Source organism: Athene cunicularia, assembly GCF_003259725.1.
Source record: "Athene cunicularia isolate RWA chromosome 12 unlocalized genomic scaffold, athCun1 chr12_part1, whole genome shotgun sequence".
NCBI lineage: Eukaryota > Metazoa > Chordata > Aves > Strigiformes > Strigidae > Athene > Athene cunicularia.
The window spans coordinates 5327806-5354564 of record NW_020799116.1 but is presented as its reverse complement, the minus strand read 5'-3'; the positions used below and the strand labels follow the sequence as shown (position 1 = coordinate 5354564).

General features: G+C 46.5%; 1 protein-coding gene across 17 annotated transcripts in view; it reads left to right on the top strand.

The window, feature by feature from the left end:
- Positions 1-26759, top strand: part of CADPS (calcium dependent secretion activator) — a 177996-nt gene that overhangs the window by 25855 nt on the left and 125382 nt on the right. For all 17 annotated transcript variants that reach the window (XM_026857209.1, XM_026857204.1, XM_026857202.1 and 14 more), the window contains exons 3-5: positions 10669-10749; positions 15080-15316; positions 17573-17694. In XM_026857209.1, the coding sequence (XP_026713010.1) occupies positions 10669-10749; positions 15080-15316; positions 17573-17694 (440 nt within the window). The remainder of the gene's footprint in view (positions 1-10668; positions 10750-15079; positions 15317-17572; positions 17695-26759) is intronic.

Genomic DNA, 26759 nt, shown 5'->3' with positions numbered 1-26759 from the left:
GAAAAGGAGGGAAGTGCAAATCACCATCTGGACCTTGGTGGGTAATTGCTGTTGGGGTGTATCTCCCCAGAGAGCAGTGCCCTGTCCTTGGGGCTGTGGGTGCAGCCCCAGGCAATGCCTGCGCTGCCGTGGGCTGTCGGGGGGTCAGCCTGGCCTGCACCAAGCCCAGATTCGGGGTGGGATGGTGCAACACCCAGTCTGTGTCCCAGCTTCACAACTGCCACGGCTTGAGCTGGTTAGAGTAAAGCTAGCACAGGCCTGGGAGGTGAGGTGAGGTGTTCTGCTGTGCTACAGGGGCTGCTGCTTCCAGGCTGAAGCATCTTCTTCTGTACTTATAGCATCTGTACAGATAAATTATTTGTCATACGTTTAATATGGACCCGTAACAGCATTTTCCATATTGCATAGATGGCTTGCCGTGCTGACTGTCCTCACCAGTAAGGTAAGGGGGATGACATACCCCATGGAAGGACTTGCCCCATCTCCGAAGAGCTCCCCCGGCACAGTACCTGGTGCTAAACTCCTCCTCCTCTCACCTAAAGCATCACATTATTTGTTCCCTATGTTTGCTTCTTCGTAGCTATGCCTCTCGCTGCTTTTCTGTGTCTGCTTCAATTCTTCTCACATCCTTGATCTTAATGCAGGTGCCAGAGCACCTCGCAAGGACACTGTGCAGGGTTAAATCCCACACGACAGCTTGCGACTCCACGTGGCCCTTCTCAGAGGTGCAGTACATCCATTTTGTGCCACTGGTTCTTCAGGGGCAGCGCAGGTCCTGTTGGAGGGGATCAGGCAGTAAAAGAGGTGGCAGATGTTCCCAATTAGTGGAGCTAGGATTCCAATCCCTATTCCTCATGTCTTTTTTTTAAGTTGTTGAATGCTAGTTATTTAAAAAAGAAGTGGCTTTTGTGAAATGCAGTGATAAATTAGATAAGATTGGTATGGCTAAGGGTATTGCTTCTGTTTAAAACTAGGAAATTCCCCCTGAGGTAAATTTCTCTGAGACCTTTGAATGACTCAGAGCACAATTGTGAGGGCACTGTTCTAAGAAAAGCAAGGATTTTACCTTTTTATTAGTGTAATACAGTAATATAGCATGATAACAATAATGATTACTTATCATTAATAATTGTTGTTGCTGCTATTGTTGTATTGACAAAAGGGACTTATAGATGCAATGTTTCTGCTCTGGATTTTGATAACGCTCCACTGATTGGTATCAATTTAGGTGCAATCTGGAGGGGCTGCTGGGTCTGCTGTGGAGGGCTGTTCCCTTCCAGTTCTCCATTGCTGTAGGAAGGGTTCTAATCACAACATATACACAGATTCCTGGAGAAGCGTGGCCTTACTCACGGGTGGGACCAGCAACTTCAGCTCCCTTAGGATGCCATCCACTGAGAACATGTAGTGACCTCTTTGCACGTTGAGGACTTGCTGCCTAGAGACTTAATTTTCCTAACTGATTTCTCCCTGACCTCATGAGAAAGTTTGCTGCGTCAAACCCGTGTGAAACACATCAGCACATTCAGGAACATGGTCTCTTTAGGTCTCTGGCTGTGATAAATCTAAACTTCACAAATACCAAAATGAACTGTAATGGGCAGCACGGCAATTTTTGCTATCTTAGTCCTTGAAAAAGTGGGAGCTGTAACCTTCCCTCTACATTATCTCTCCTCCTTTTCTGCTAATACCCAGTTGTTTAGCATAAAAAGGAAACAAAACCTTGCTTTTCATGGCCAAAGTCTCTGCTTTGCCAGTTCCTCGCACAGAGCTTCTGCAGAAAAGCATCACAGTGCTACTGCAAGAACCATTGTTGCAATTCAAACTCCAAGGTATACCATGAGTGTTTATTTTGGAGAATTGCCATCCAATTTCAAGCTACATCTCTGTGACAGTCAAGTTTCTTTCAGATTATGGTTTTTCTTTCAATCTTGTATTAGCTATTTTTAATGCATAAAAGTGATCGTCATTCACAAGATGATCTGTAGTTTGTTAACTACACATTCACCTGTATCATCATCCCTACCAAGCACCATCCTGGTTGTAGCAGAGGAACTTGAGTCTCTGTTTTACCACCTGGTTTCAGCCCCTGAAGGATATCTGATTTTGTGTGAACAGGGAGGCCAGCTAGGGAATTTTACATTCATGGCTCAGGCCTGATCGTTGAGCTGTTGTCAGAGTTTGGAGAGCCAGCTGCACAAAGACCTCTGTGGGAAGGGCTGCACAGCAGGGAACCCAACACCTCCACTTCAAAAGGACTTCTCCCTGCAGGAGAGCCACTCCTCTCAGGACACCTTCTCATCCCCACATACCCACCTCTGCCAAGCATCAGTAAGTAGAGGTTTTGGATTGAAATGTGTAAATATGCATGACTCTGCGAAGCCCATCAGAAGCTGCTGCCTTGTGTTTGTGGAAGGCTTTCAGCTGCTGCAGCCATGGAGATAGTCAAAAATCCCTTAATATGGTGATAAAAGAGCCAGAAAAATCCAGGTTCTCTGCTTTAATCTACAGGAAGTGAGACCTCAGCCCTGAGTACATTTCAGCACAGAGGGGGAAACTTTCGATGGTGGTGTGAGTTCCTATGCACAAGCCTTGCCCTGCCACTGCCCCTTGGATAGACACCTTTGGAGATGTTCCCATGTCTTACTCTGTCACCTTTTAATCCTGCTGAGTGTCAAGGTACTGCAGCTTTGCTGGACCAGTTCCTCATGCAAGTTGCTTTATCTCCGAAGGCCATTTTCAATTACGTGACAAATGTATCTACCATTAATTAAAAGGTGACGACTTGAGGATATGTAGATCTTCCTTTCGTGATGACTGGAGTGAGTTAATCACAGCTAATTCTACCTGTGAAAAGTACTTGGAACTGAATAGTAGTTTATTGTTGTGTGTAGGGAATTCAAGTGATTCTCTTCCTGTTAACTGATGTGAAATACAGCATATGATAAGCTGTAAGGAAACACAGGCAAGCTAAACGTAGTGATCCACCTCGGGCTGCATCAACTAGCCAGAGCTCCATTTTCTTTTGTGGTACCGTAGCTCAGCGTATGCTGCCCATATGCCTTCAAGCATCCTTATGCAATGCCATAAGAAGAGGGTATTAAGGCGTGCTCAGAGGTCAGAGCCTCTGAACAGCTTAGTTTTTAAGCCCTTTCAGTGTGGTACACCTCGCACAGATGATCTTGCAGAGGGATTTGTGGCGTTCAGAAGTTCTCTGGCCACAGATGGAAAGGACTTGCATCTCAAGTGGAAGTGCTCTACTATCCTTTTTCCTAACAGCTTGCAAAACATTTGCAAAGGCAAGCAGTGCTTTTTCTTCCCCTCCCTGTTTTGCTGAATCTAGTTTTTCATTTACTTTCATTTATCATTACACATAAATCTGGAGGTATCTGTACACACCATGATGGAAAGCTGCATGCTGTGTTTGCTTGTCTCAGCTTTCCTCAGCCCTACAGTGCAGCCTTGCAAAGCTGCGAAGAGGTATGGTGGTAGGCAGGTCTGAAACAGAGATGGCACAGGGGTTTGTCCACTTTTCCTACACAGGATCCATGCTGAGCACCTGCCTGCTCTTGCCACGCCACCAGCACGTGGTGGTTGATTCATCAGCGCTCTGTGGATGAACAATGGGTACCTGTGGGTGCTGCTGCCGGCAGCAAGTAAGGCATGAGAAACCTCTGCTCTACATGCCACCAGTGCTCCTCTGAAATATGTTGGAAATCAGCTTGTGGAATGAGCAACTATCCCAAACGCATCGTTTAGACTGGAGTTAATTCGAGGGTGGGTCTCCCGACCTCTCCTGGTGAAGGGGACGCAGCCTCAGCATCTGTTGGTGGATGGGATGAGTGAGAGAGCCCACGCAGCCCAGGGGGCTGGTGAAGTGCAGAGATTTATTGCAGTGTGATAAGATTCAGTGCTCAGGCAAGGATGGGCCACTGTACATCCCGGGGAATATTTTCAATAACGACTCTAGCGCAACCCCAAGGTTTGTGAACCATGAAATAAGATTTCTCTTAGAGAAGGAAGCGTCAGCCCTTGCCGAATTATCCAAGTCCTTTCTGTTGTTTTAAATCACCCCCACTGGACCCCCTGAATGCTCTCTCATGGCAGCAGTGGTTCATTAAATAATCTAGGAGCTTGCCAGGATAACTGGAGCAGGCACCCATCCGCAGCAAACAACCGACAATGTGCAGCTGCAGTTGGAAGCAACTGGATTGCTGCAGCAGGGCCGGTTTTACCTACACAGGAACAAAACAGTGTGGGCTTTTCTCCAGGAGATGGGGTTTGTCCCCTTTTGGGATTCTGGAGCCCTGGGACTGTGTGAGGAGCTAAGGCTGACAGGAGGGAAAAAGAAAATTCTGGTGAAGTAATAGGTGCAGATTGTAATTCCTTGAATTAAGGGGCATTTTAGATTGTGCTGGAAATATTCTGCATTACTCTGATCCTAAAAGACTGTTTTGGGGAAGTCTGACTGGCCAGAGGAGAGGTAGCCTTGAGCATCCCTGTCAGGCAGTGGTACCGGGAGAGTGGTCCTCCTGGGATGCGTGGGGATAGTCCAGCGTTGCAATCTGGAGAGCTGGTGGAGAAGATGTCCTGCTGGTTCCTTCCAGCTCTTCCAGTATCCTCTCTCGAGCTGCATGAGTGACAATTGCTGAATCCGTGGTCAGGCTGCGTTGATGCTGCTGGTTTTGCTGACACGGGGAGGTGTGTAACACAGGGAAGCTGTCCTTGCTTCCTCTCCTCGCTCCCATTTCAGATCCCAAGGCAGCTGGTGGTCCGTGTGTTGCAATTTTCTGCTCAGAGGATTAGCACGTTGCCCAGGGCATTAGTGACATACCCTACCTAGGCAGCTTAGCATTGTTCATGTTCCCAAATTAAAGGGGAGGTCAGCATCCCACCTGCGGTCGAAGGGAGGGAGTGTTCAGATCCTCCTCTGCTTTCTGCTTCAGAGACGTGGGCAGAGGTCAGGGCCTCGTGCGCCGGGCTGCTGCTCGTAGAGAAGAATATTTACTGTTGATAGGAAAAGGATGCTACAGAGCAATCCGTGACGGTGACATGGAGTGTGTTTTAGGAAGCTGTGTGCAGTTCACAGTGCCAATCTCTCCTGTCTCATGTCACTTTTATCTCCTAGAACAGTGGTTTTCCTATAAGAAACTGAGGGCTAACATGCAGTGAGTCACTCTGAGGGCCACGTGTTTCTCTCAGCTGGAGCACTCCGTGCTGCTGATGCCACAAGTTGTGAGTACACCTGGACTGATAAATTAATTATTAATTTATGGGGGCTTATGAATTTTTCAGTCTTTTCTCTCATGGAGCATCACAAAGCAAAACCACCTTTTATGAGACTAAGATCTCTCCTAAAGCCCTACATCAAAGCTGCAGAGTTGTCACCCATATTGTGATCTTGTTCAGCCTTCACATGCAGCATGTTTGCTTTGAAATACTTAATCAACCATTTGCTAAGCTACAGAGCTCCCAGCATGTCAAAGGATGAGCGCCTTGAAACTTTCTCTTTGAGGCTTTTGGCATCTATAACCAGACATGACACAGGTATTTGGATGCGTTAATTATTTGGGAGGACTTAAGACAGGCTTAGGAAGGACATGAGCAGGTCACAGCTTTTGTCCTGGTCCTCCACCCAAGGCAAATAATGCACAAAGCAGGATTTTCGGACCCCCTTATCTGCATGGTGGTGTGCTGGACACAGGGACAGAGAAAATTAACATTGGAGACGTCTGACTGCCCCCAGGCAGGGCAGTCCCTGCATGGTAACAGCCATCCACGTCTGCCTTTGACTGTTCGACTGTTTGGGAGGAATCACCAGTCCCCAGTGCCAACGCTGCCGCAAGGCAAAACCAACCCAGGCAGTGGCTGTGGATTTCATGGGAGAACTGGACTAAACGCTTTCATTTCCAGCAAGTGAAGAGCCAGGTTTCTTTCCATTCCCACTGCAGTGCCAAGCAGGTTGCTGCAGTTCAGCGTTCTCATTGCCAGAGCATTTGAAATGTGGTTTCCCAGAACCCTGTTGCAAATGGTTTGTTCTCTGCAGGAGCACAGGGTGCGGGAGCACGGCTGGATTCACCACCACCTTGTAATTTTTCTCAAAGGGAGGGGAGATGCTTTCAGACAGGCCCCAGTTATGAGGATGTTGTGACACTTGCTGCCCTTGCTGGGAAGCAGGGATCAGCATTAGCAGCGACTGGCAGAGAGGGATTAAACTGTTAAATGTTCCCAGTGGTTTCTGGCTGGGGCTCATGGCAATTTTACTGACAATATCTTCATGTCCACGGCGCGGTGTAAACGCCAGGCTGATGGCTGAAGGTTGTGTCTGTACGTTGCATCCTGTCATTATGAATCCTTGTAGCTTAAAACGACGTTATTTCATTATAAATCCTCGTAGCTTACCACAACGTTATTTCCAACAGTGCTGAGCTAAGAGTGTAGATATAAATGCCACGTCGTGTTTCACTCGCCCGTGTCTGTTGGGAGTGTGTCCCATCAGTACGTGTCTGGTGACACGGCTGGATCCACTCTCCTCTTACCAACGCTGCGTACAGCGTGTCACCTGTGCTGCCGGCATCGTCCCTGGGCTGGGTGGATCAGCCTGGGCTCCAGCCCTCTCACTGTGACCAACACCACGAGGGCCATACCCTGCTCGGGCCCTGGGCGGGCGGGTTGGTTTGAGGTGTTAAACTGAGCAAAGCGGCTTTGGGCGTCACAAAGAAGGGAAGAGGAAGGCAGCCTGCATCGCCCTGGCATTGCGTTCAGAGCCAGGGCTGCGATCGTCATGGTTTGGCTTTAAGCTGTGATAAACTGAAGTCTTAGCTGGGCTGTTAAATATGTAACACATCGACTGCAAAACCAGGGGAATTTTAAAGTCTCCCATAACACCATTAACGTCCTTGAGCTGCCTCTGGCGCTTCCTGGGATTAGTGGAGGTGAGCCTGGGCTCCTGGCTTTAGAAACCACAAGGCTCAGGTTGGGCGATGCACTGAAGGTGTCTGACACCCCAACCATATAGTTCAGGTGTGGATTTGGTAGGTGCTCATGTGTCTAATTGCAGATCTTATGACTTAATTAGGTTGATTTGTTTGCTTCTGCCTTTCAAAGGTGTAGAGTGATTATCTTCCATCCCTCTGGGATAATATGAGGAAAAGTCTCACAGTGAATTTGTTTCAAGGTCATGGAAGCAAAAAAAGGTTTTTTTCTGCAGACCAGCAGCTGGTTCTCACTGGGATTAAAACTGTCATAATCTCACAATGAACATTTTTAACCTCTTTCTTTCATTTACTAATGCCAATTAAAAGTTATCCCTTATTAGCAGTTTATATGTAAAACCCATGTCTTTTGTAAGATCTTTTTCTTGCAGTTGAGATGTCACCAAGGGTTAAAGTTGGCATATTGCCCTCAGCAATGCCTTCAGTGAAGGGCTGGCTGCGGTGCTGGTAAATTTTGGGTTCCATTCGGAATCTGATCTAAATAATTTTATTTTATTTTTATTGTTTAGCAACTGTTACACCAACATACATAACCTCTGCAGGGCAAGCAGAGAACGAATGTCATATGCGGGTAGATGTACAAAAGCATCTAATTTACCAGCAGGCAGCTGGGTAATGATCAGTTGAGAATTGCAAATTATGTACGTCATGTATTTGTGGCGTGCTGCTGAAGAAAGCCCAGTGCATATGACAAATCATATATATACTGAAATTTATAATGCTTTTCACATTTAATTGACTGGGGCAACCTTATGATTTATATCTTTGCTTTATTCATACCACACTCATAACATAGTCATAATGCAGAACAAAACTAATTCAATTTTTCCTTGACTTTGCAAATCATTTATATATTTGGCTGTCAAGTATTTGAATATAAAGTGGGCATACATACGACAGAAAATAGATAGCTGATTCTCTAGTTAAGTTGAGTTTTAATGATATTAGGGTCTGTGTTGCCTTGCTTGGATGTTCGTTTGGTCTTGCCTGCTTTACATTTGTCCCTTGCCTTGTTTCACAAGCAAAGTATATTTTATGGGCACTAGCACTGCTCTCTTAACAGCCCTATCTGGTGTTACGACTGTGTAAAACGTACTCGGCTTGCTTTGACGGCAACAGGAGCCTTTCCCAGGCTTGGGAGCAGTAAGTGGCTGAGCTGTTGGGCTGCTACTCTTAGTCACAAGAGGGCTGCTTGAATGTGCCAGGAGGACACGCGGGGACTGCAGGCAGAGGCTGCCTCATTAGTACCGTTCTGTAGATAACTAAAAGAAAAGGTTATGTTGGCTACAACAGACTGCGACTGCTTTCCCAAAGATCAGGTTTTGCCATGGAGCTGTCATGCAGAGTAATTGAAAATACATCCTGGAAAGACTTTCTTTACTTCCTTTCAATACCAAGTTACTTGGCTTGGCATTGCTAATTAATTTTGGGGAGCACAGCTTACCCACTCGACCACCACCAAGGAGGCTGCCCAGAGCGCTTGTTGCCTCCTAAGAAAAATAATCTTCTGCAGTCAAATCTTTCCTTGACATGGTTTTTGACACCTGTAACGTTACTGGAAAACATCTGCAAAATCAAGATAGTGCAGAAAGTGTGAGGCAGTTTGCTGGCTCATTATCATACAGCAAAAACAGCTCTCCTCCACAGCAGCATCCTTGATTTCTAAATTTAGTGTGTGAGTTATTTTGGGTAGCGTGTGATTAACCTCAATTACTGTAGCTCGGATGGAATTCAGATAATGCCCCATCTTTCAGAGTTGCAAAAAAATGGAAATCTGGGACTGTACATTTTCTACCCTTTAATGAAGCAGCTCTGAGAGATGCACATCGGTGGAGGTCAGTTGTGTGACGCATTTGTTCATGGAGAAATTACTGGGGGCAGCTGATCCTGAAAGGTTCTGGTGGTCCATGGCTCTGTGTTGGTTTTGGGATCAGGAATATAAAGATGAAAGCAGCAGGTTTTGTGGTGCAACTGGTGTGAATGAAACCTGGGTGGCCACAGCAGAGATCACTGAAGCTTCAGTGGATTTGGATCACAGACACTTTGTAGTTTTCCAGCTTGAATTAAATCAGTAACAGAGACTTTCAAAAACTAATCAAAAATATACTTCCCCTCAATCTCAGCTGTAATGAGCGTCGTCTCTCTGTCAACTCATTGGTGGTGAAGCAATGTGCAAATAGACACCCGCATGCGTGCAGGTTTACACAAGCATGTGTGAGAAGGGGGAGATGCAGGATGTGCAGGCAGACAGCCGAGAAGATGCCATGGAAAGTGGCGGGACTGGGGGAAAGCGGCATGTTTCAGCCCATCCAGGGAGCTCTAATGGATGAGCTCATCGTTCGTCAGGCTGAGAATTGAAACTTTTGTATTTTCTGTAGCTGTAACTTTCCAGACTGCACTGCACCAGCCAAGCCTTTCTTCTGTCAAGCAGTTTGTCTCCGGAGGAGGATAAAACCCAGGGAGGCGGTTAGCACATCCCCAAACCAGTGGATAAAGCTCATTTACATGTAGCAGTCGGTAGGAGAGCTGACCTACAGCAGCTTGTGGCGACTACATTTGCTGGTAGCCAGAAGGGGCTGATATGTTGCAAATGAAGGCAGCATTTAGATGGAGAAGCCAGCCCTCCCACCTGAAGTCATGTTTGCTTTAGGAGGTGAACCAAAATCCTGAGGTCTTGCACTAGGCTGAGCTTGGTTGGTGCCTCATGGGTGGAGTGATGACATGACCATGCCGCTATTGCACATTTCTAGCCTTGTGCTGCGGCCAAAATGACCCCAAAGGAGTCTAAAGAGTGGTTAGAGTCTGGAAAGCAGCTATAAAATTGCCACCTCATTACAGCAGCTATCGACTTCTTCGGGGGCTGGTTTGATTTTGTGCTTTTTTGGTGTTCTATAATTTATGTCTCTGTATTCCCACTAAAAATAACAGATGTGCCCCAAGCCCTACCAATGGGAAACTGTTTACAGCAGTCCCTGTGCCTCTTCCACATGTGCTGTAATTGCTTGCTTAGCTGGTAGAAACAACGTTTTACCCTCAGAAGACATTTTAGGGCCAAGCAGACACTGAACACTGAACCACAGGGCTGTGAGCAGTGTGTTGCAAAAAAAACCCAAAAAACCAAAAAACAAACAACTCTTCTGAAGGCTGCAGAAAAAACAGTTGCATGAATTGGGTGGTAACACAAGCATGCAGCAATATGGAGGAAAAAGGAAAGAAAATAAGGAAATGCTGTTGCTGTGCGTTTCTTCTGAGCTATCTTCTGTCATCTTTTGGGTGGTAAGCAGGGGCAGGGGGTGTTTAGCTTGGTGATCTGGAGCTGCCTGTGTTTTCCCAAGCACCAGCAAAGTGATAGCCTGTGGAGGGCACCCCACTTTTCCCTGGTTTAGATAGTCACCATCAGACCAGCTCACAGGGCAGAGTGGGTCTAAGACCTCAAGATGAGGATGCTCAACAAAACAGAGTTCGTAGAGTCCTCTGGTCGTGTCTATCTTGGAACGGTGAGCACTCTGTGTGTCCTTTGTGGGGGGCTCTGTCCCAAAGAAAAGCCTGTCACCACTCCCTCTATGCTATACCTAATTGGTAATGTAATACAGATGGTCAGCCTGAAGAACTGAGCTGCTTGTAAAGGTGCTGCATTGGTTAATTTTTCACCTCGCCTTTTGTTTTTATACAGCTGGACAACCCAGATGAGCAAGCAGCACAAATCAGACGTGAATTAGATGGACGTCTTCAAATGGCAGAGCAAATTGCTAAGGTAAAAGGAAAATTTAATAAGCTTTTCACGTAGAAGCACATAAGTAGTTTGCGCCCCCTAGGTCCTGTCCTTCTCTCACAGGTTTCTTCTCCCAATAATCACCAGTTAAAAATTAGCAGACTTTAACTACAAACGAAACAACAAGTACAGATGAAGCTGTTGTGATGTGCATTTCTTGGAATGTCCTGATGAGCTGGGACTGTTTAGGTTCCTACAAAATCCTTTGTGAATCCTCAGTGGTGAGGAAGATATTATCCTGAAGTGCTCCAACTAGATCTGCAAGTGCACACCTGAGTCCTCTTTGTCAGATTTCTATGCGAGGCAATAAGGTGGGTGAAGGCATGTAAAAAGGAGCAGGAATTCCCCTGACAGGGTTTGTGCCATTCGCTGGGCTGCTGGGAACCACAGTTCCCTGCCTGTAGGTAGATGCTGCCTCAGTAAAGGTACTTCAGATGTCTCCTGCCAAACGTGTTCACACTTTGCGGGAGAGCAGTCAGATGAGCGTTGCACCATGCAGACATTGCTGCTCTCTGGAGCAGCAGGCACGGGACCTCCAAACAACTTTCATAACCAAGCACTCAGCTAAACTCCCTAGAGACCCTTCTGTAAGGAGAGATCTCCCTGGGAGCACATCACACCCTCGCAGAGTGCAGATTTACGTGGCCTCCGATGGACCATAGATGGAGAGAAACCTTAGATCCTGTTGACATCAGTATGGCTGAGATTTTATCCTTGCCTCTAATCAAATGCTCTGAGTCACTGATAAAGCCCTAATGGGGCTGAAGTCATTGGGAGTGATCTATCTGGCTGTTCTTGATAATCAAGAAACCATTACTAGAAGGAAAAGAAAAAGGTCTAATCAGAGAGATGTAGCTCAGCTTAGGCCCCTGCCTTTCAGCAGCAGTCCTCCTGGCACAGAGCTGTGCCCAAATTGTGGGGTTTTATGAGAAGAGTAATACCAGAGCTGTTTGCAACCTCACTGATATCCCTGCGTGTGAGAAGCAGAGCACGTTCATTTATGGTCAGGCATTAGCAAGGATGCCAGTTGAGCCTGTGCAGTTCCTCCTCACTAACGCTTCTGTTAAACAACTCCAGTCATTGCATCTTTGGGGAGGCACGTTCTGTTTTTTCCCACTTCACTGACAAAAGGTGGCCAAGGACCGTGTGGCCAAACGATGGCACAGCAAAGCGACTGCAGCTCCTTTGTTCAGCAGTTGGCCCTTTGCCATTTTATTGTCAGGAAAACCTACAGTATTTTTTCATTTGTGGCAAAATGTAAGCCCGTGTGTGGAGCGCTGCTGCTCCAGTTCTGAGATGGGCACTGGTAGCCAGGCACTGGATGCCAGAATGAGATTGCCTGGTTTCGTGGTTTCATTTTCTCTTTATGGCATGTGGGACAACAATATGCATGGTTCGGTAGCAGCCAGCAGAGGCTGCAGCTTCATGAATTATTTGTTGCAAACGAGAGTTTGCCATTTCCATTCCTCCCCCAAGGATGCTGAAAACAAACCATGCCACTGCTGGCCCTGCAAGAGACAGTCAGGGGAAAGTCCTCAACACAACCTGACATTTCCCTGTGCAGAATTCAATCTTCAGAATACAGCTGTGCAGCTTGGAGGGTGATTTAGACTAAAGGTGATTTACCTGTGATCCAGTTGGCAGGTATTGGTAATTAATCTCCTTCATGTTACTGCTGCAGGCCTCTTCTCCAGAATGTTAGATCCCGCCACCCCCTGCCTGCAAGAAACCTTGTTCTTTCAGACCCATGAATACCATCTTTTGGAGGCATCCAAATGACATTTTGAATCCTTCTCTGTATCCTCCTTTCCAGGCAAGGCTGCTTTCCCTCTAGCATAGGACAGGTTCACAATTCAGCTCAGTGAAAGGACAGCGTTTCCAATTTTATCTCCAATTTGCAGCTTTTAAGAGAGGTTTGCTGCACAGGGAGACTTACAGTGCTGGTGAAACAAGCCCTGAGGTGGCTGTCTTGGAGATTCCATGCTAAAGGCAAATTAATGCCTTGTTAATAAATTAAGAAATTCACACTCGCATTCAGAGGCAACAAAGGCCGTGGAGTCTGATGGGACCTGGGAGTGCAGTGTTGCAGAACCGGTGGCTCTGCAGGCCCTTCTCTGACCTGTTGTGTGACCTTGAACAGGTTAGCGTGCACACCAGCTTTCCTGCATCTGGACACCAGGGCACAACTCTGGGTCTTTTTACCTCCTCGTGTGCCCAGGAGAGTGCAGCTCAGCACAGCACCAGTGCAGCATTAGGCAGGGTCCCCCACTGAGACTGACTCCATCAGAGCACACAAGCCCAATTTTGGAGCCAGCCAGCTTGAGGATCACGCCTGAAGTCAAGCAGATGTTTTAAAGCTGAATCTGGACAGGCTTTTCACTCTGCCTGTTGTACTTTTCCAGCAGCTAAATGAGAGCAGCATTACAGCTGAGAGCTCAGTGATGCCAAGGCAGAGGTGTATTTTTTTCTCCACAGTAGCAAGTGCTCTGCTGTCCCGTGGTGCCTTTCCTCCCACCCAGTCACCTGGCCCCAAGGGCAAGGAGGAGCACGTGTAGGGACAACTAAATGAGACCTTGTGATGACACCAGATCCATATGTCCATCTGGGGCTGGGCTCGTTCTGCTCCAGCCTCCTGGACTGGTCATTCCTCACAGTCTCTTAACTCTGCTTCTCTTCACACTTGTCCCCATTTCTGGTCCTCTCCCTGCTCCAAGTACATGTGGAGGTGACTAACACCCTTTCTTGCTGTTGTCTGCATCTCTTGATTGTATCTTCTTCCAGACTTCCCCCAGCTCTATCTCCAGTCTGATGGGTAACTTGGGACTGCACCTGCATCTCTACATTTCCATCATCAGACCCAGTCCAAATGAAATTGTTACACATCACTTCAAACTACCTGGTTTTAGCCTTAGTATGAGAAGCTGCTGGTGACACACAGTGAAATATCTCAGTCCTTGCTGTACTTCTGAAGAGGTTTGTGGGGGCAGTGCCAAAATTGAAGTCCCTGGAGAGATGGATAGCATCAGGGTGAAAAAGCAATAATGTCTGAACATCATTACTTCAGCACTAGTTCTCAAAATCTACAAAACAGTTGTGTTTTGTTGTTTTTTCTTTTTCCTAGGGATGGCTTGCAGCTTATATAATGTATAGACAATAAACCAGACTGATTAGGTAGTTTATCTTACACCGGGTCTAATTTACATGAGGGAATTGCTTCCCAAGATTGAGACTGGAAACAGAAGACTCTATTTTACTGCTTGGTGCGAGTGCTGCTGTGAGCTGTGCTTGTAATGGGTAAGCTAGTGAGGGCTGATGCAAAACCTAGTGCAGTGGAGTGCTTTTTCAGCAGCCTGATGACAGTCATCTAGAAGAAACATGACTTTGTTTTCTTTTCTGGCATACATTTTACAAATTGCTTTTTACAATAATATGAATTGCCACTAAGATACTTTGCACGTCAGCCTCAAGTTCCCTGACTGCAGATGCTGCCTCGCTGTCATACGCCTTGCACAGTTTCTTGTAACCCACTGAGAGAGTTCAAACCCTGAGCAGATTTGGGGCATGGGCAGAGTTGTCAGAAGATGTAGGACTTAGACCAGCAGTCTTAACAGAGCTGGAGCATGGGCAGCAGCAAAAAGCTGAGAATGCGCGTTGGGGAGTGTCGGGTTTTGCTCTCGCTGTCTCCTTAGGTTTTAATGTTTAAACAACAAGCAGCACTGAAGGGTCTCACAGTGCAAGGTTCTCTTGGAGGGAGACACAGGCCCTGGCAAGTAGTGGAAAGGGTGTTTTACCCCTTCTTCCAGTTGGGACCACACATTCCGGCCCACACGTTGCTGATTTTCCCTCCTTGGGCTCCTTTCACACCTAGAAAACTAATGGAGCTCAGAAGTGTTTTAAAAAGAGCTGGCACATTTGGGAGACTAGAAAATAAGTCCCTAACTGTCAACATCCTTTGAATCATTAGTAAATTGCTGTCAATCACAAAGTTCAGCTGAGATCTGGCTCAAAGTGTTTGTAATTGCGAATACATATATATGAGGAAGGTCACTCACAGATAGAAGAATCAGTGAAATGCAAGTGCATGCAAGAAACAGTAAAGTTGGATGAGCACCAAGTAGTAATTCTATGGGAAGCTAACAATAATGTTTCTACATTACACAGGGGGAAGCTGTAATTTGTCATCTGGTTTGTGGGAGTTCCCTGCTTGCAGACCTCTCTGCAGATGCTCCTGGGGGATTTTCCCAGTGCAACAAGTGGTTGCTGATTGTCACAGCCATTCATTCTGTTGTGTTTGTTTTTCTCCAAATCCAAGGAGCGCAAGTTTCCAAAGTTTGTGTCCAAAGAAATGGAAAACATGTACATTGAGGAGCTGAAGTCTTCTGTCAATCTCCTGATGGCAAACTTAGAGAGCATGCCTGTGTCTAAAGGAGGCTCCGAGTTCAAGCTGCAGAAGCTGAAGCGTAGTCACAACACCTCAATAATTGACATGGGAGAAGAAAACGAGAACCAGCTTTCCAAGTCAGACGTCGTGTTGTCATTCTCCCTAGAGGTAAGCTTCACGCACACGACAGTGTGCAGAGCTCACATGGGAGTGAGAATCACACCAGCCGACTTCTGCTTAGTTCAAACTTGAGTTACATGGAGAGAGGCCAGTAGAAATCAGTGATCGCCATGAGGAATGGTTTCTCTCTGAGTTACCAGAAGCTTTGCCTGTGGTCAAACACTGTGTCCTTTCTGGTGTCTCACCATCTTGTGGGAACAAATTGTGTGAGATAAACCATCTGGAATTTCCTGCTGCTGTATACCAAACAGCTCCCAAACCTGCATCATTAACTGACCTCTTCATGCAGCTTGGTACTGACTGTAGCCCCATAACCCTGAGCCTGTGTTGTCCCTGAGACCAGTAACAATAATGCAACACCATAAATGTCAGTATGTTTAATTATTCTCAATTAGAAATGTCACTCTATTTCCCTGCAAGTCTTGCTTCCTCTTTGGAGAATTGTTAAAAATTGCTGGAGTTTGAATGCACCCAACAGACTGGCTTGCAGTGTCTATGGAAATACTGTGCTTTGCTGGCTTGCTGTTTTCTTTGTGTTGAGCACTGATTTTCTGCTCAGCGCTCTGTCGAGCAGTTTGTCTGTGCAGCCAGGGGAAGGCAGGGTGCTGCAAGGACCCGCCGTTACCTCCGACACAGGCTGTCTCAGTCCTGAAAGCAGTGTTGCTGCAGTAGCAGTTTTCAGCCAACTTAATTGTTCTGCGCAAACATATTTGCAGTCTAGGCAAGAGATTTACTCCAAGGAGTCATCAGCACACCTATACAGGACTGTTGTTGTCTGTTAGTGAGTGGGTTTATGTTACATTGTCAAAACAACTACCAGGATGGGGTCAAAAATGTAGGATGCATAAAAATCAGAAAGTTCTATTTTTGTATAGTTTCCTGTTTATTTCTCTTTCTAAAGGGTCTCTTGTTATATATATCATACCAATGCAAAACTTAATGACACTGGTTGTCCAGTCTCTGAGTTTAACTCATGAGATATCTGAAACCATCTTTATAATATTCAGGTTTCAGTCTTATTTAAAAATAGGGCTATGAACCCAGAGATGGTACCTTCAACAGCAGCATCAAATAAAGCCTGACTTCAAAATGTTCCCGTACGGAGGAGCAGGGAACTATCACAAAGCAGTAGACCTCTCTGTTGCAAAAGCCTGTGCAGAGTGTATAGACATGCATAAAGGGACTCGTCCTTACAATAGGATGTCTCAAACGCTTTGCTCCAGCTGAACCCCATCTGGTGGGAAGCAGAAGCTCAGTGAAGCACTGACTTCAGGAGCTGGCAGCTCGGTGCACTGCTCTGTGCATGAAACTCTTGCTGCAAGAGAGCTTTTACCAAAAACGTGTGCTCATCAGAGGGTTTGTGGAGCTCTGTGTGCCAGGGAAGGGGGAAATCCTCAGTGCAAGGACAGATTAGAAGACCTGAGGAGAGGAATTTTAAGCCCCTGTGTATATGCTTCATTGCTGCAATAAATTATGAACAAAACCTCCCACAGTGTTTCTTATAGAAAAGTTAACAGGATTAGTCACCTTTTAAAAAAAAAAAAATAATTCCCTGCAAGAAACTTAGATGATGGTTTCTTGTAAGAAAGGTGAAGAAAGACTTTTTACTGGGGCCTGTAGTGACAGGACAAGGGGCATTGGTTTTAACTGAGAGGGTAGACTTTGATTGAGTATAAGGAAGAAAATGTTTACAGTGAGGATGGTGAGACACTGGAATAGGTTGTCCATCGAAGTCATAGGTGCCCCCTTCCTGAAATTCAAGGTCAGGTTGGACGGGGCTCTGAGCAACCTGATCTACTGAAAGATATCCCTGCCCATGACAGTGGGGTTGGGCTAAATGATCTTCAGAGGTCAAACCCAAACCATTTTGTGATTAATCTTGGAAATAGGCCTTTGTCACAAGCTGAGTAGCTGTGTGCTTTCTTTTCTGGATTTCACGTATAAAGGCACTTTTAGTTGGGGCAGGGCCATGTCTGTGAGGCCCATCCTCTGAAGCTTGGTACAGCCCTGGGGATCCAGAGGTTTCAACAAGTCCATGTGCCAGTCAGAGGGAGACCTCCTGTCTCCCATACAGATCTCCCTGGCTGCCTGGGCAGTGCCACCGTCCCTGCCCACCTGCCACCATGAACATCCAGCAGCATGTGTAGGACCCCAGCGCTGGCTGACCCTGTGGGTTCAGCAGCCAGGCCAAGGTCTGACGGATGCTGCTCCTGTTTCTTACATTCCTCTTTCTTTGCCCTGCAGGTTGTCATCATGGAGGTGCAAGGTCTGAAGTCGCTGGCCCCCAACCGTATTGTGTACTGCACCATGGAAGTTGAAGGTGGGGAGAAACTGCAGACTGACCAGGCTGAAGCCTCAAAGCCAACGTAAGTCTTGCTTTGCCTTTTGCTCTCTCCACCCTGCTCTCTTCTGCCCCATCTCTGCACTGCTGACTCGCTGAGGATAGCTCTGTCTCCTGCGTGGTGAGGCCAGAGGGAACTCTGAGAAGCAGAGGCCTTCCACATACACAGTGTTGTCCTGCGACTAAGAATGGCACATAAGCCCGGACTGAGAAAAAGAGTGTTAATGACAGGCTTATGTCTCTTGTAGCCATAGAGACATCAATTTGTGCCTATACGTAAGTACTTTGCTAAATAGGGATGGAGTTAAGCATGTGCTTAGTTAAATACTTGTCTGAGTGTCCGTCTGAACTGGTGCCATCAGGTGTAGGTACATAATCTCATCCTCGCTGTCAGGGTTTCGGCAATCCTACAAGAAAGGGAAACAGCTGGTGGGGACACTCTGGCAGCCGCAACCAGAGGTGGGAAAGAGGAGCTGGGGAAAGCTTCAGGTCACTCAGTTAAAGCTTTATCTGCCCTTGTCTGGTTCAAGGGCAGAGTCTTGTTCTGTCGTCTTTGACCTGGTCCCAAAATCCCCAGTCTTGGCCCCATACTTGGCTTTTTTGTCTTACCCAGATGTTGTTATAAGCCTGCTAGTAGTGATTGGTCTGTGTTAATTTCGAGGGAGAAAATGATGAATGGCTTATTTCCTTTCTGATTTGTGGGATTAGTTAACTATCTGTATGGATTTGAGGCAGTTTTACTCTGGTTCACTGCAGAGATTTCACACTTAAATGAAATTCTTCGTGCACATCCTTACGGTGGACAACTGCCAAGGTGATATGAAGCCACTTCTGGCAGTGGGGAGCAGTGCAGGAGGGACTGCTGTTGGGGTATTCCCTCTCTGTTCCCATATCCCATTCCCTTTGAGCGTCCCCAGCGACGTTTCACCAGGAACTTCCCAAGCCCGTGGAAGGAAAGCCAAAACCACACAGCTGCATTACATGTGAGTGCACGAGCACTGCAGGCAAACAGTTCCAGACCGGCTGATGCAGGCAGGAGGAGAGCAGAGCCGAAGGCAGGCTGCCTTCCCCAGTGGTTGTCCTCCCGCAGAGGCACAGAAACTGCTGATGCCTTGTGCCCTGCATTGTACCAGAGGAGCAGGAATCTGCAGTAAGTGGTTTAAAAACAATATTCCCAATCAGGGAAAGTGCTGCAGCCTGGCTTACTTTTCAAAACGCTTTGAAATTTGCTTCGGAGAAGGAAGTGGGAGAGCTGTACTTGGAAGAAAATTTCCATAAGAACCTGCAATTGTCACTATTTTAGGTATCTTTATTGCTTCAGCGGAGAAAGTTGGGCTCTATTTAGGGGAAATTACTACTACACATACTGAAAAGCACACTTGTGCTGGGTTATGTGTGCTTGTTTAGCTTGGTCTGTTCATCCCACTTTTGCTCAAAGGGTCTGTCTTCCCTTACACAATCCTTGCTGTCAGCTGTAGGATCATTTATACAAGTGTTGTTTAGAAAATAACGGCTGCAGGAGTGAGCTCTTTAATTGAGCGGGTCTTTTTATCATAATGAAATGTACAATGTCTGGGCATGACGCCATCAGCCCTCAGGAAAATGCAGCCAACTCTGAATGCTGCGGCGTGATACGAGTTATGCAAGTCCATCACACTCATCCTCTCTTTGCACTGGCTTTCTGCAGAGGTGCGAGTCAGGCTTGAAGACTTGGGCTAATACCTATGGAAATGCCTTAGGAAGGGAGTAGGTTTGACAGTTGCATTCCTTGAGGGTTGTGGGACTTTTTACTTCCAAAACCAAAGACTGCCCAAGCCAAGGCTCTTGAATAACCTTCCACAGAAACTGGAGACCGTCGCAGAAAGCTTGTTCTTTTTTCCTCTCTGCATTAGAAGTGCTTCTTTCACCTTGCTTCCCCTCCCAGACACAGCAGCCCAGACACGGAAAACCAAAGCCCTGTGAAAGCCATTTACTGCACTTAGATTCTCTTCTTCAGAAGAGAAGGAAAGAATGAATCAGATGTGTTAAACAACATGACAACCACGTCACAAGACTTGAAGACCCACAGGTACTCCAGTGATGAGGACAGTGATAGAAACAGCTCAGAGATATCTTTGGTGCATTTTTGAGCTGTACTGCCTTGCAGACAGAAGATTTGTGGTCAGCCAAAACAGCCTTCTGGACTGTCTCTTTAGATGCTGACGTCACTCTCACTGAGGTCATTCACACCGTGTTTGCTTGTGTAGTTCTTATCATAAGCAAAACACTCATTGATAAAGGAACTAGATCAGCAAAAACATGCTGGGCTGCTCTCCCGGGGAGCTCACTCCCCAGGCATCCCAGGTTTTGTGTGTGCTGGCAGGGGATGCTGCCTGGCCTGGGGGTGAGGAGCACACTGCAGGGATTTTGAGCCTCAGCACTGTGGAAGTGTAAATATTGAAGCATGTTACCCCTGTACATCCCAAAACTTATTATATCTCGGAGGCTCAAAAAATAGAAATGCAAGTAAAGTGCCTGTACTCAGATGATGTGGTGAATACAGTTTTGGAAACAGGCAGCATTTTCTTAGATTAAACCACAAGTCTTCAGAGTGTTTGAAATTCAGTTTTGCCATCGTCTGGAGGTTCTATGGGCTATGGAAGACTAAATTTTTCATAAACGCCAGGGAAAAAAATTACACTTGAACAGTAAGGTTCACTGGAAGATTTCCCTTTTTTATGACCACCCTGTGTCCTGGGGTGAAGAGTGTCACAAAGCCACATGACCTTGTAGGACATCTTTTTACCTAGGAATAACTTATGGAATTGTTCACTGTATTCTCACATGTCCCAGAAATGCCAGCCCTCAGCTAAAACGCTCTAGTTACCACCAGCACACTGGTGGCAGTGGCTGCTTTTCAGCTCAATGCCATGCCAGGGGTGCTAACCTGGGCTCCTCACCCCTAATGGAAAAAGGCAATTTCCCAGGCAGTGAAGGATTTCCAAAAGCATTGATTTAAGTCTGTGAGATTCACCTTCCATCTTCCCTGGTGCAAAACCAGCGGGTTTTGAGAATAAGATGTTTGAAATCATCTTAGTGGCTTTGGAGCTTGAATCCCGTTTGTTGATCTTGAAAGAGGCAGTGTAGCATCAGGGTTAGCAGCCACGCATACGCAGTGATCAGATGAGTCGTGTGTGAGGAGTGTGGCTCTTGGGACAACAGTAAATGCTGGTCTTCTGTTTCTTCTCGGGCTCCATGTTGGATTCCTGACATTTTAAGCCCAGTCCCTTCATGTGAGGATTATCTACCTCAGCGCGGGTACAGAGGATGGCACAGTTCTAGAGAAAGCCAGACCTGAAATAGCAAGGGTCATTTCAGATCAGGCTAGCAGTGTATTATTAGTAGTGCTTTTGATAAGTTGTATAAGAAAAAGCCTTTGTATTATGTCTTAACCACAGATACCTCTATGAAATATCCCAAATCCCAGTGTGAGCAGGATTTTACTGCTTTCTGCACTGAAATTGTGTTCTTGCAGATCACTGAGGGGTTTATACCCTCCTCTTCCCTACATGTTGACCTGATGTCTGCCCTCTGCAAAGCACGGAGGGGCAAGGTGACTCTGCACGTCTCCAACATTGCCCTTCCAGGAGCTATGTTAGTAACGCTGTGCCTGAGAACAGGCTTGACGAGGGCTCTGGGAATAGCACAAAAGGTCCAGCCATAATACCCCTGTCTTACGGCCTCTGAAGAGGCTGCTGGATATATTTAAACAGTGACCTGTGCTTGTAGCAGTGCTCATGGGCTATACCAGTGATTCATCTTATCACATTGCCTTTCTCTGACGTGAGCAGACCAGAAGAAAACAGAGAGACCTAAACAACAGCAAGGTCCTACATGCCTTGTGAATAAATGCTGTATATTCACCTGGACATATTACAACATGTAGTTAAGTCTCATTCTCCCCTGGCTCACAGGAGAGAAAATCAGGTGTATCTGCACTGAGCTCAGCTGAACCATTTGGGTTAGAAACGGTGAATAACCATGAAGTAACAATCTGAATCAACCTGTCTGGGCATTTTGGCATGCTCAAGAAGGGACGGGGGTGTGGGCTGCTCCTCAGACTCTGGAAGTGGCTTTATTTTGAGGTTAGATATCTCCGCTTGCAGAGCAGCCGCTTCAGTCCTGGTGCAAGGGTGGTGCAGTAGCTGAGAGTATGAGAAATGAAGATGGAGCTCGTTATTTTTGAAAAAGAAAAGATCACTTTATTGCCTGGGGATTTTTTCATGCTTGAGCATGTGCTGTCAGGCAGTGCTGGAGAGAGCACACTCAACGGGTCTCATCTGACTCCATGTCACTTTTTATGTAGTTTGTCACGACCAAGAACTTGGGCCTCATGTCTTCTCCAGAAATTCACTCTTGATAAAGTAATGTCTTTGGTAAACTTTTAAACCTCTCTATCTCTGTTTCCTTAGCCACTGCACTAGGAGACAGGGGTGCCCTGTTTTATGATTGTGCTCGCTCCTGAGGCTGCTCCCTGATTTGCTTTCAAGATGCTCTGACAGCTCAGCTGCTTATCTCTGCTGTGACAGGCTGCCCTTGTCCGGATCCCTACACCAAACCTCCAGGCTTATCGCTCGACTAGGGTCTTCATTTCGAATTGGTGTGCCTCATCCATCAGCGCTTGCTGCCTGACCGTGAGGAGGAATTCCAAGCACCCTTCCTCAGCGCTGTTCAGTCACTGTCTCCTCCTGGGAGATGGGCTCTGAGCAGCAAAGGGAGAAGACTTGCGGGAAGGGTGGCTGGCCGGTAGGGCTGCCCTCTCTCCCTTTGCAGAAGGGGAAAATCTCATCTTTTCATTCAGGAATCCCCTGCCTCAGGCCCTGGAGTTTGAAGTGATGCTCAGTGGCTTTGCACAGAGTAGGACCGTGGTAAGAGCATTTTGTTGCAGTCAGTGTTTTGCTGCCACAGTTAGTTGGGAGATGCTGTGAACACATCCTGTGGTAAAATGAGAAAGGTCCTTTCAGGGTGTACAGATTACAAATAAATACTCTGTATGCTGTAGAACTAATCTAACTCCACTAAACTAAAGGGGTTTGCACTGATGTGAGTGAGTGCAGAGTTTAGCCCGTAATTCATGCTGTGCATCCCCCAGTTCAGCTGTTGGTGCCATGCCTAGTAGGTCTCTTCCATATGTGCAGATCTACAGTCCAGGAGGCTGGTCACCTCTCTCAGCATTGCTGTCCTGACTGCTGTGACAGCCCTGCGGGCTCTGCAGACAGGCAGGAGAATCAGCTGCCTTAGGCTTCCTGGCATCACCTGAGTGCTCTGAGCCCATGCTGTGCTCAGAGCTGTTGCTGTGCTGCAGAGGCATCACACCATGGCAAAGCTCAGGCAGAAGACCTACATGGTTTTAAGCAGTCGTTTATATTTAGGTTTGCATGCCTAGCTAAGCCCTGTGTAAGCAAAATTCATGATGCTGGGTAAAAAACAAAGCAAAAGGCAATTTTAGGAGATAGCTGCTTTTTTTCCCTTTTCTTTTTTTTTTTTCCTCCTCCTTCTTCTAGTTGGCTTCAGCATTAAATATAAGCTGTCTTAATTACCCAGACTGATTGGCTTGCCTTTCCACTTGCCTGATTTCGTTTCACAGCTGTGCAGATGTTTACAGCTCTTTTTCCTTAGGAAACCTTGAGGAGCCTTATGAATGTGTCAACGTAGGTGACTGAGCCCTAGGTACAGCTAACATCAGTGTCTCAGAGCCACGGGACTGTGCGTGGCTTTGCACCTGAAAGGTTCTGCTGTTAGTTCAGTGTGACCTGCTTTTCAAATCGCCTTTTGTGTGTGTGTGTGATGGTATTTCCATAATGCTCCTGAGATTTATGCTATGAAATTCCTATTTTTAAAAGCGTAGGCTGTGGACAAGTCATTAAGCACAGCAAAAAATGCACTAAAAAGTTATTACCCAGGTGCAAGCGTGTGATCTATTATGGGAAGTCTTCATGCAGGTGGTTTAGTGGCCTTTCAATTAGTAATTCAGAACCTTGTATGACACTTCCTTGTAGCTTTGCTGCAGGAGTGGTTCTTACATGGCTCAGCTGCTGCCCTGGGGGCCATGGGGAGACAAAAAACCTGCTATAGATTAAACAGCTGAGTTTTTCCCCAAATAAAGGCAAGGCCCTGTAGGGATTCCCTTACCTCAGGTACCACTCAGACGGCCACGCTGCTGTGGTGCAGCCTCCTGGACAGCAGCACGATAGTCTGCTGGGACTGCAGCTGGGGATCCCAGGTACGATCCCACTCCCAAAGGTCTCACGTGCAGTCCCTCCTCTCTGCTCTGCTGTAAGTGTTACTCTAGAAACTGTGCTGAAGAGCAATGAAAGCTTGTTTCTATAGTCTTACCCCTTGTAGTTGGGTTCTCTGGTATCAAGTAAATGCAAGCTCTGGCTGTGTTTCCCCTGACCTTTAGAGAGTACATAGCATTGCTTTCACATGGATTCTCTGGTGTCTAGTGAGGGTTGAGCTCATGCATCTTCTCTTTCACAGATGAATGTCTCTCTTTTCATGCCGGTTGTCTAATTTCTTGAGTGTTCCTATGCACTTGGGAATTATGTATTCCTGTGATAGCGCATACACTCAAATTTAAGTATTCCAGAAGGTGTGATGATGCCCAAGGCGATTTTCATTGACACCCGTCTGCTTCATCACTCCTATGCGTGCAACCTTAAGATGGGACAGTAAAGCCCAAAAGGACATTGAAATGAGATTGAGATTCAGTGATCTGAAATAGTGCGAAATTAAGAGGAGGGCTGCAAAACAGAAGTCCTGAAATACGTTCAGTAAAGTCTTCTTATTTAATGCTGATGGTTGGTGTTTTAAAAGAAATTAAGCCATGCCTTAGTGCAAGTTCTGCACATCACTTGCTGAGGGAAGGCAGGGGATGAGACATATGACAATTTCCCAGTTGTTGGTTTATTTATTAAGTGTTGTGTACAAGTAGTGCACATTATTATTTAATGAGGGGTACTGCTAGTGCTGGTTGCAAAGCAGCATAGGGAGATAGAGAGTATGCTTTAAAGAACTGGTACTGTGCCTATGCCTGCCTGGACAGAGCTCTGGAAGAAGGAATGGTTAAATAAGAAGGCCAACCTTGACAGTGATTTCTCAACATTTTAGTTGTCCATTCTGTGCAATGGTGGTAGGCCCACTGCTTTTGTAAACAACCTCCCAATGAACAGCAGCAGGACGTGTGAAAGCACTTAAAGGGAGCTATGTATTGTTGTCATTATGTGGGCAAAGACCAGGCATGCTTGTGAAGAGAGGAGCTTGCAAACGTGGCAGGACTGCAGAGAGACACGGCAGGGTTTTCTTGAATTCCTTCCAGAGCAACTCCAAGGTGTTTCGGATTGAAAAATTCCATGAAAAGCAGGACACGGCGCACAGGAGTGTCTTGCCTGGCTCACTGGTCTTTCAGACCTTTGCCAAAAGGCCTTGTAGGCAAATAAAGCTGAGAGCATCTGCAGGAACATCAGCTTCATGGCTTGGAGGAGGTGAGAAGGTGGATCCCTGCAGCTGCACACAGCCACTGCAGCTGTGGGATCCATTAGGGTGTGGGAAAAGAGCTCACAAGCCCCTTACAGTTGCTGAAGAGGAGGATGAAGTCCTACAAGTCAAGGGTTGCTGAGCCCTGCTATCATTGTCAGGCCAGAGACACAAAACACATGTCTAGGGACAGATCTCCCACCAAACAGAGGATGTGATGTTAGCATATTTGTTCTATCTCTTCTCAGTGGCTGTGTGTCCCTGGGCCAGTGCCTGGCTCAGTCCTTACTTTGGGTTTCCTGTCCATGAAACAAGAGCAATGCTTCTGTTTCACAGCAGAGAAGACAGTCATGACTGCCATGGCTGGGTGGGCATCATCTGCTGGAAGTGCCCACTCATCCCCACTGGCCCAGGAGCTGCCAGGATGACTTCACTTCTAGCCATCAGAAGTTAAGCAAGACAAACCCCATCCCAAGTGTCTGGCTGGATCTGGGCTTCCTATCCTGGGTCCAGGCTTAGAAGAATGTAGGACAGCAAAAATGTGAGTGGTGGCTCAAGAAGAGACAGTCTCACACCTCTTGTTTCTCTCTTTAGCTGGTTTTGTAAGGGTACCTTGTGCCTTTTTCTGCTGTGTTCACATTTGGGAAATATTTCACTGCTCTCCTCTACTGCATTTTATAAAGGAGGGTCTAGACTATGTTGGCACAAAACCAGTATCCTGTACTTTCAGGCAGAGGATTTCTCTCTCCTTTTTCATGGTCTCTGTTTGTAAGACACTGAGTTTCTGTAAATCAGGCAGTACGTGGCCTTAGTAAGTCTAAATTGTAACCAGACCTTAACTAGCTGCAGGGCTCCCCTTTGCAATGGTGTTTCTTCCAGAGTGATAAGATTTGGTAGAAGCAATTAACCACATCTGAATTAAATAATTGTTCTGTGAAATGAACAGCTCTGTGGCTGGTTCAGTGGAGCATCTTTGGCCAAAGGAAACTTTGGTTAGCATGTGCAGGGCGTTGCAGTTGCCTTATACAAGAAGTGGTAACAACCACAGATAATAAATGCACGCAGACCTATTTTGTGAATGAAACTCTAACTCCTGCTGTATCGAAAGCAGATACACTGATTAAGCACATACAGTAGGCAGCCCATGCAAAAGCAATTATTCTTTCAGCTCAGACCTCCCAGTAAAAGGTTGCTGGGCTTACATTTCCATTTCCTCCTGCTGAGCTTTTCTCCCCTAATTGTAATATCGTAGTATTAAGGGAGAGCACAGGGCATTTGAAAAGCAGTCATCATTTAAATCATGCTAAGTAATCACGCTACTTAGTTTCCCTGTTAATACCCCGAAGATTGTGGTGAATAGCATTGCCATAAATCCTCATCCAAACCAGCCATGGGATTTCTGCAGCAGAGCACAGCTTGGGGTGAAGCAGGCAGGGAGGGAGTGTGGTCTTGGGCACAGGAGGTGAGGCTTGGCTGGGTACAGGCATGGCAGAGGGACATCTCTGGGGCAGGAATGCCATCTCGTGGCCGTAAATAGCTATTATGTGATTAAATCTACCTCTCATCCCTTCTTAC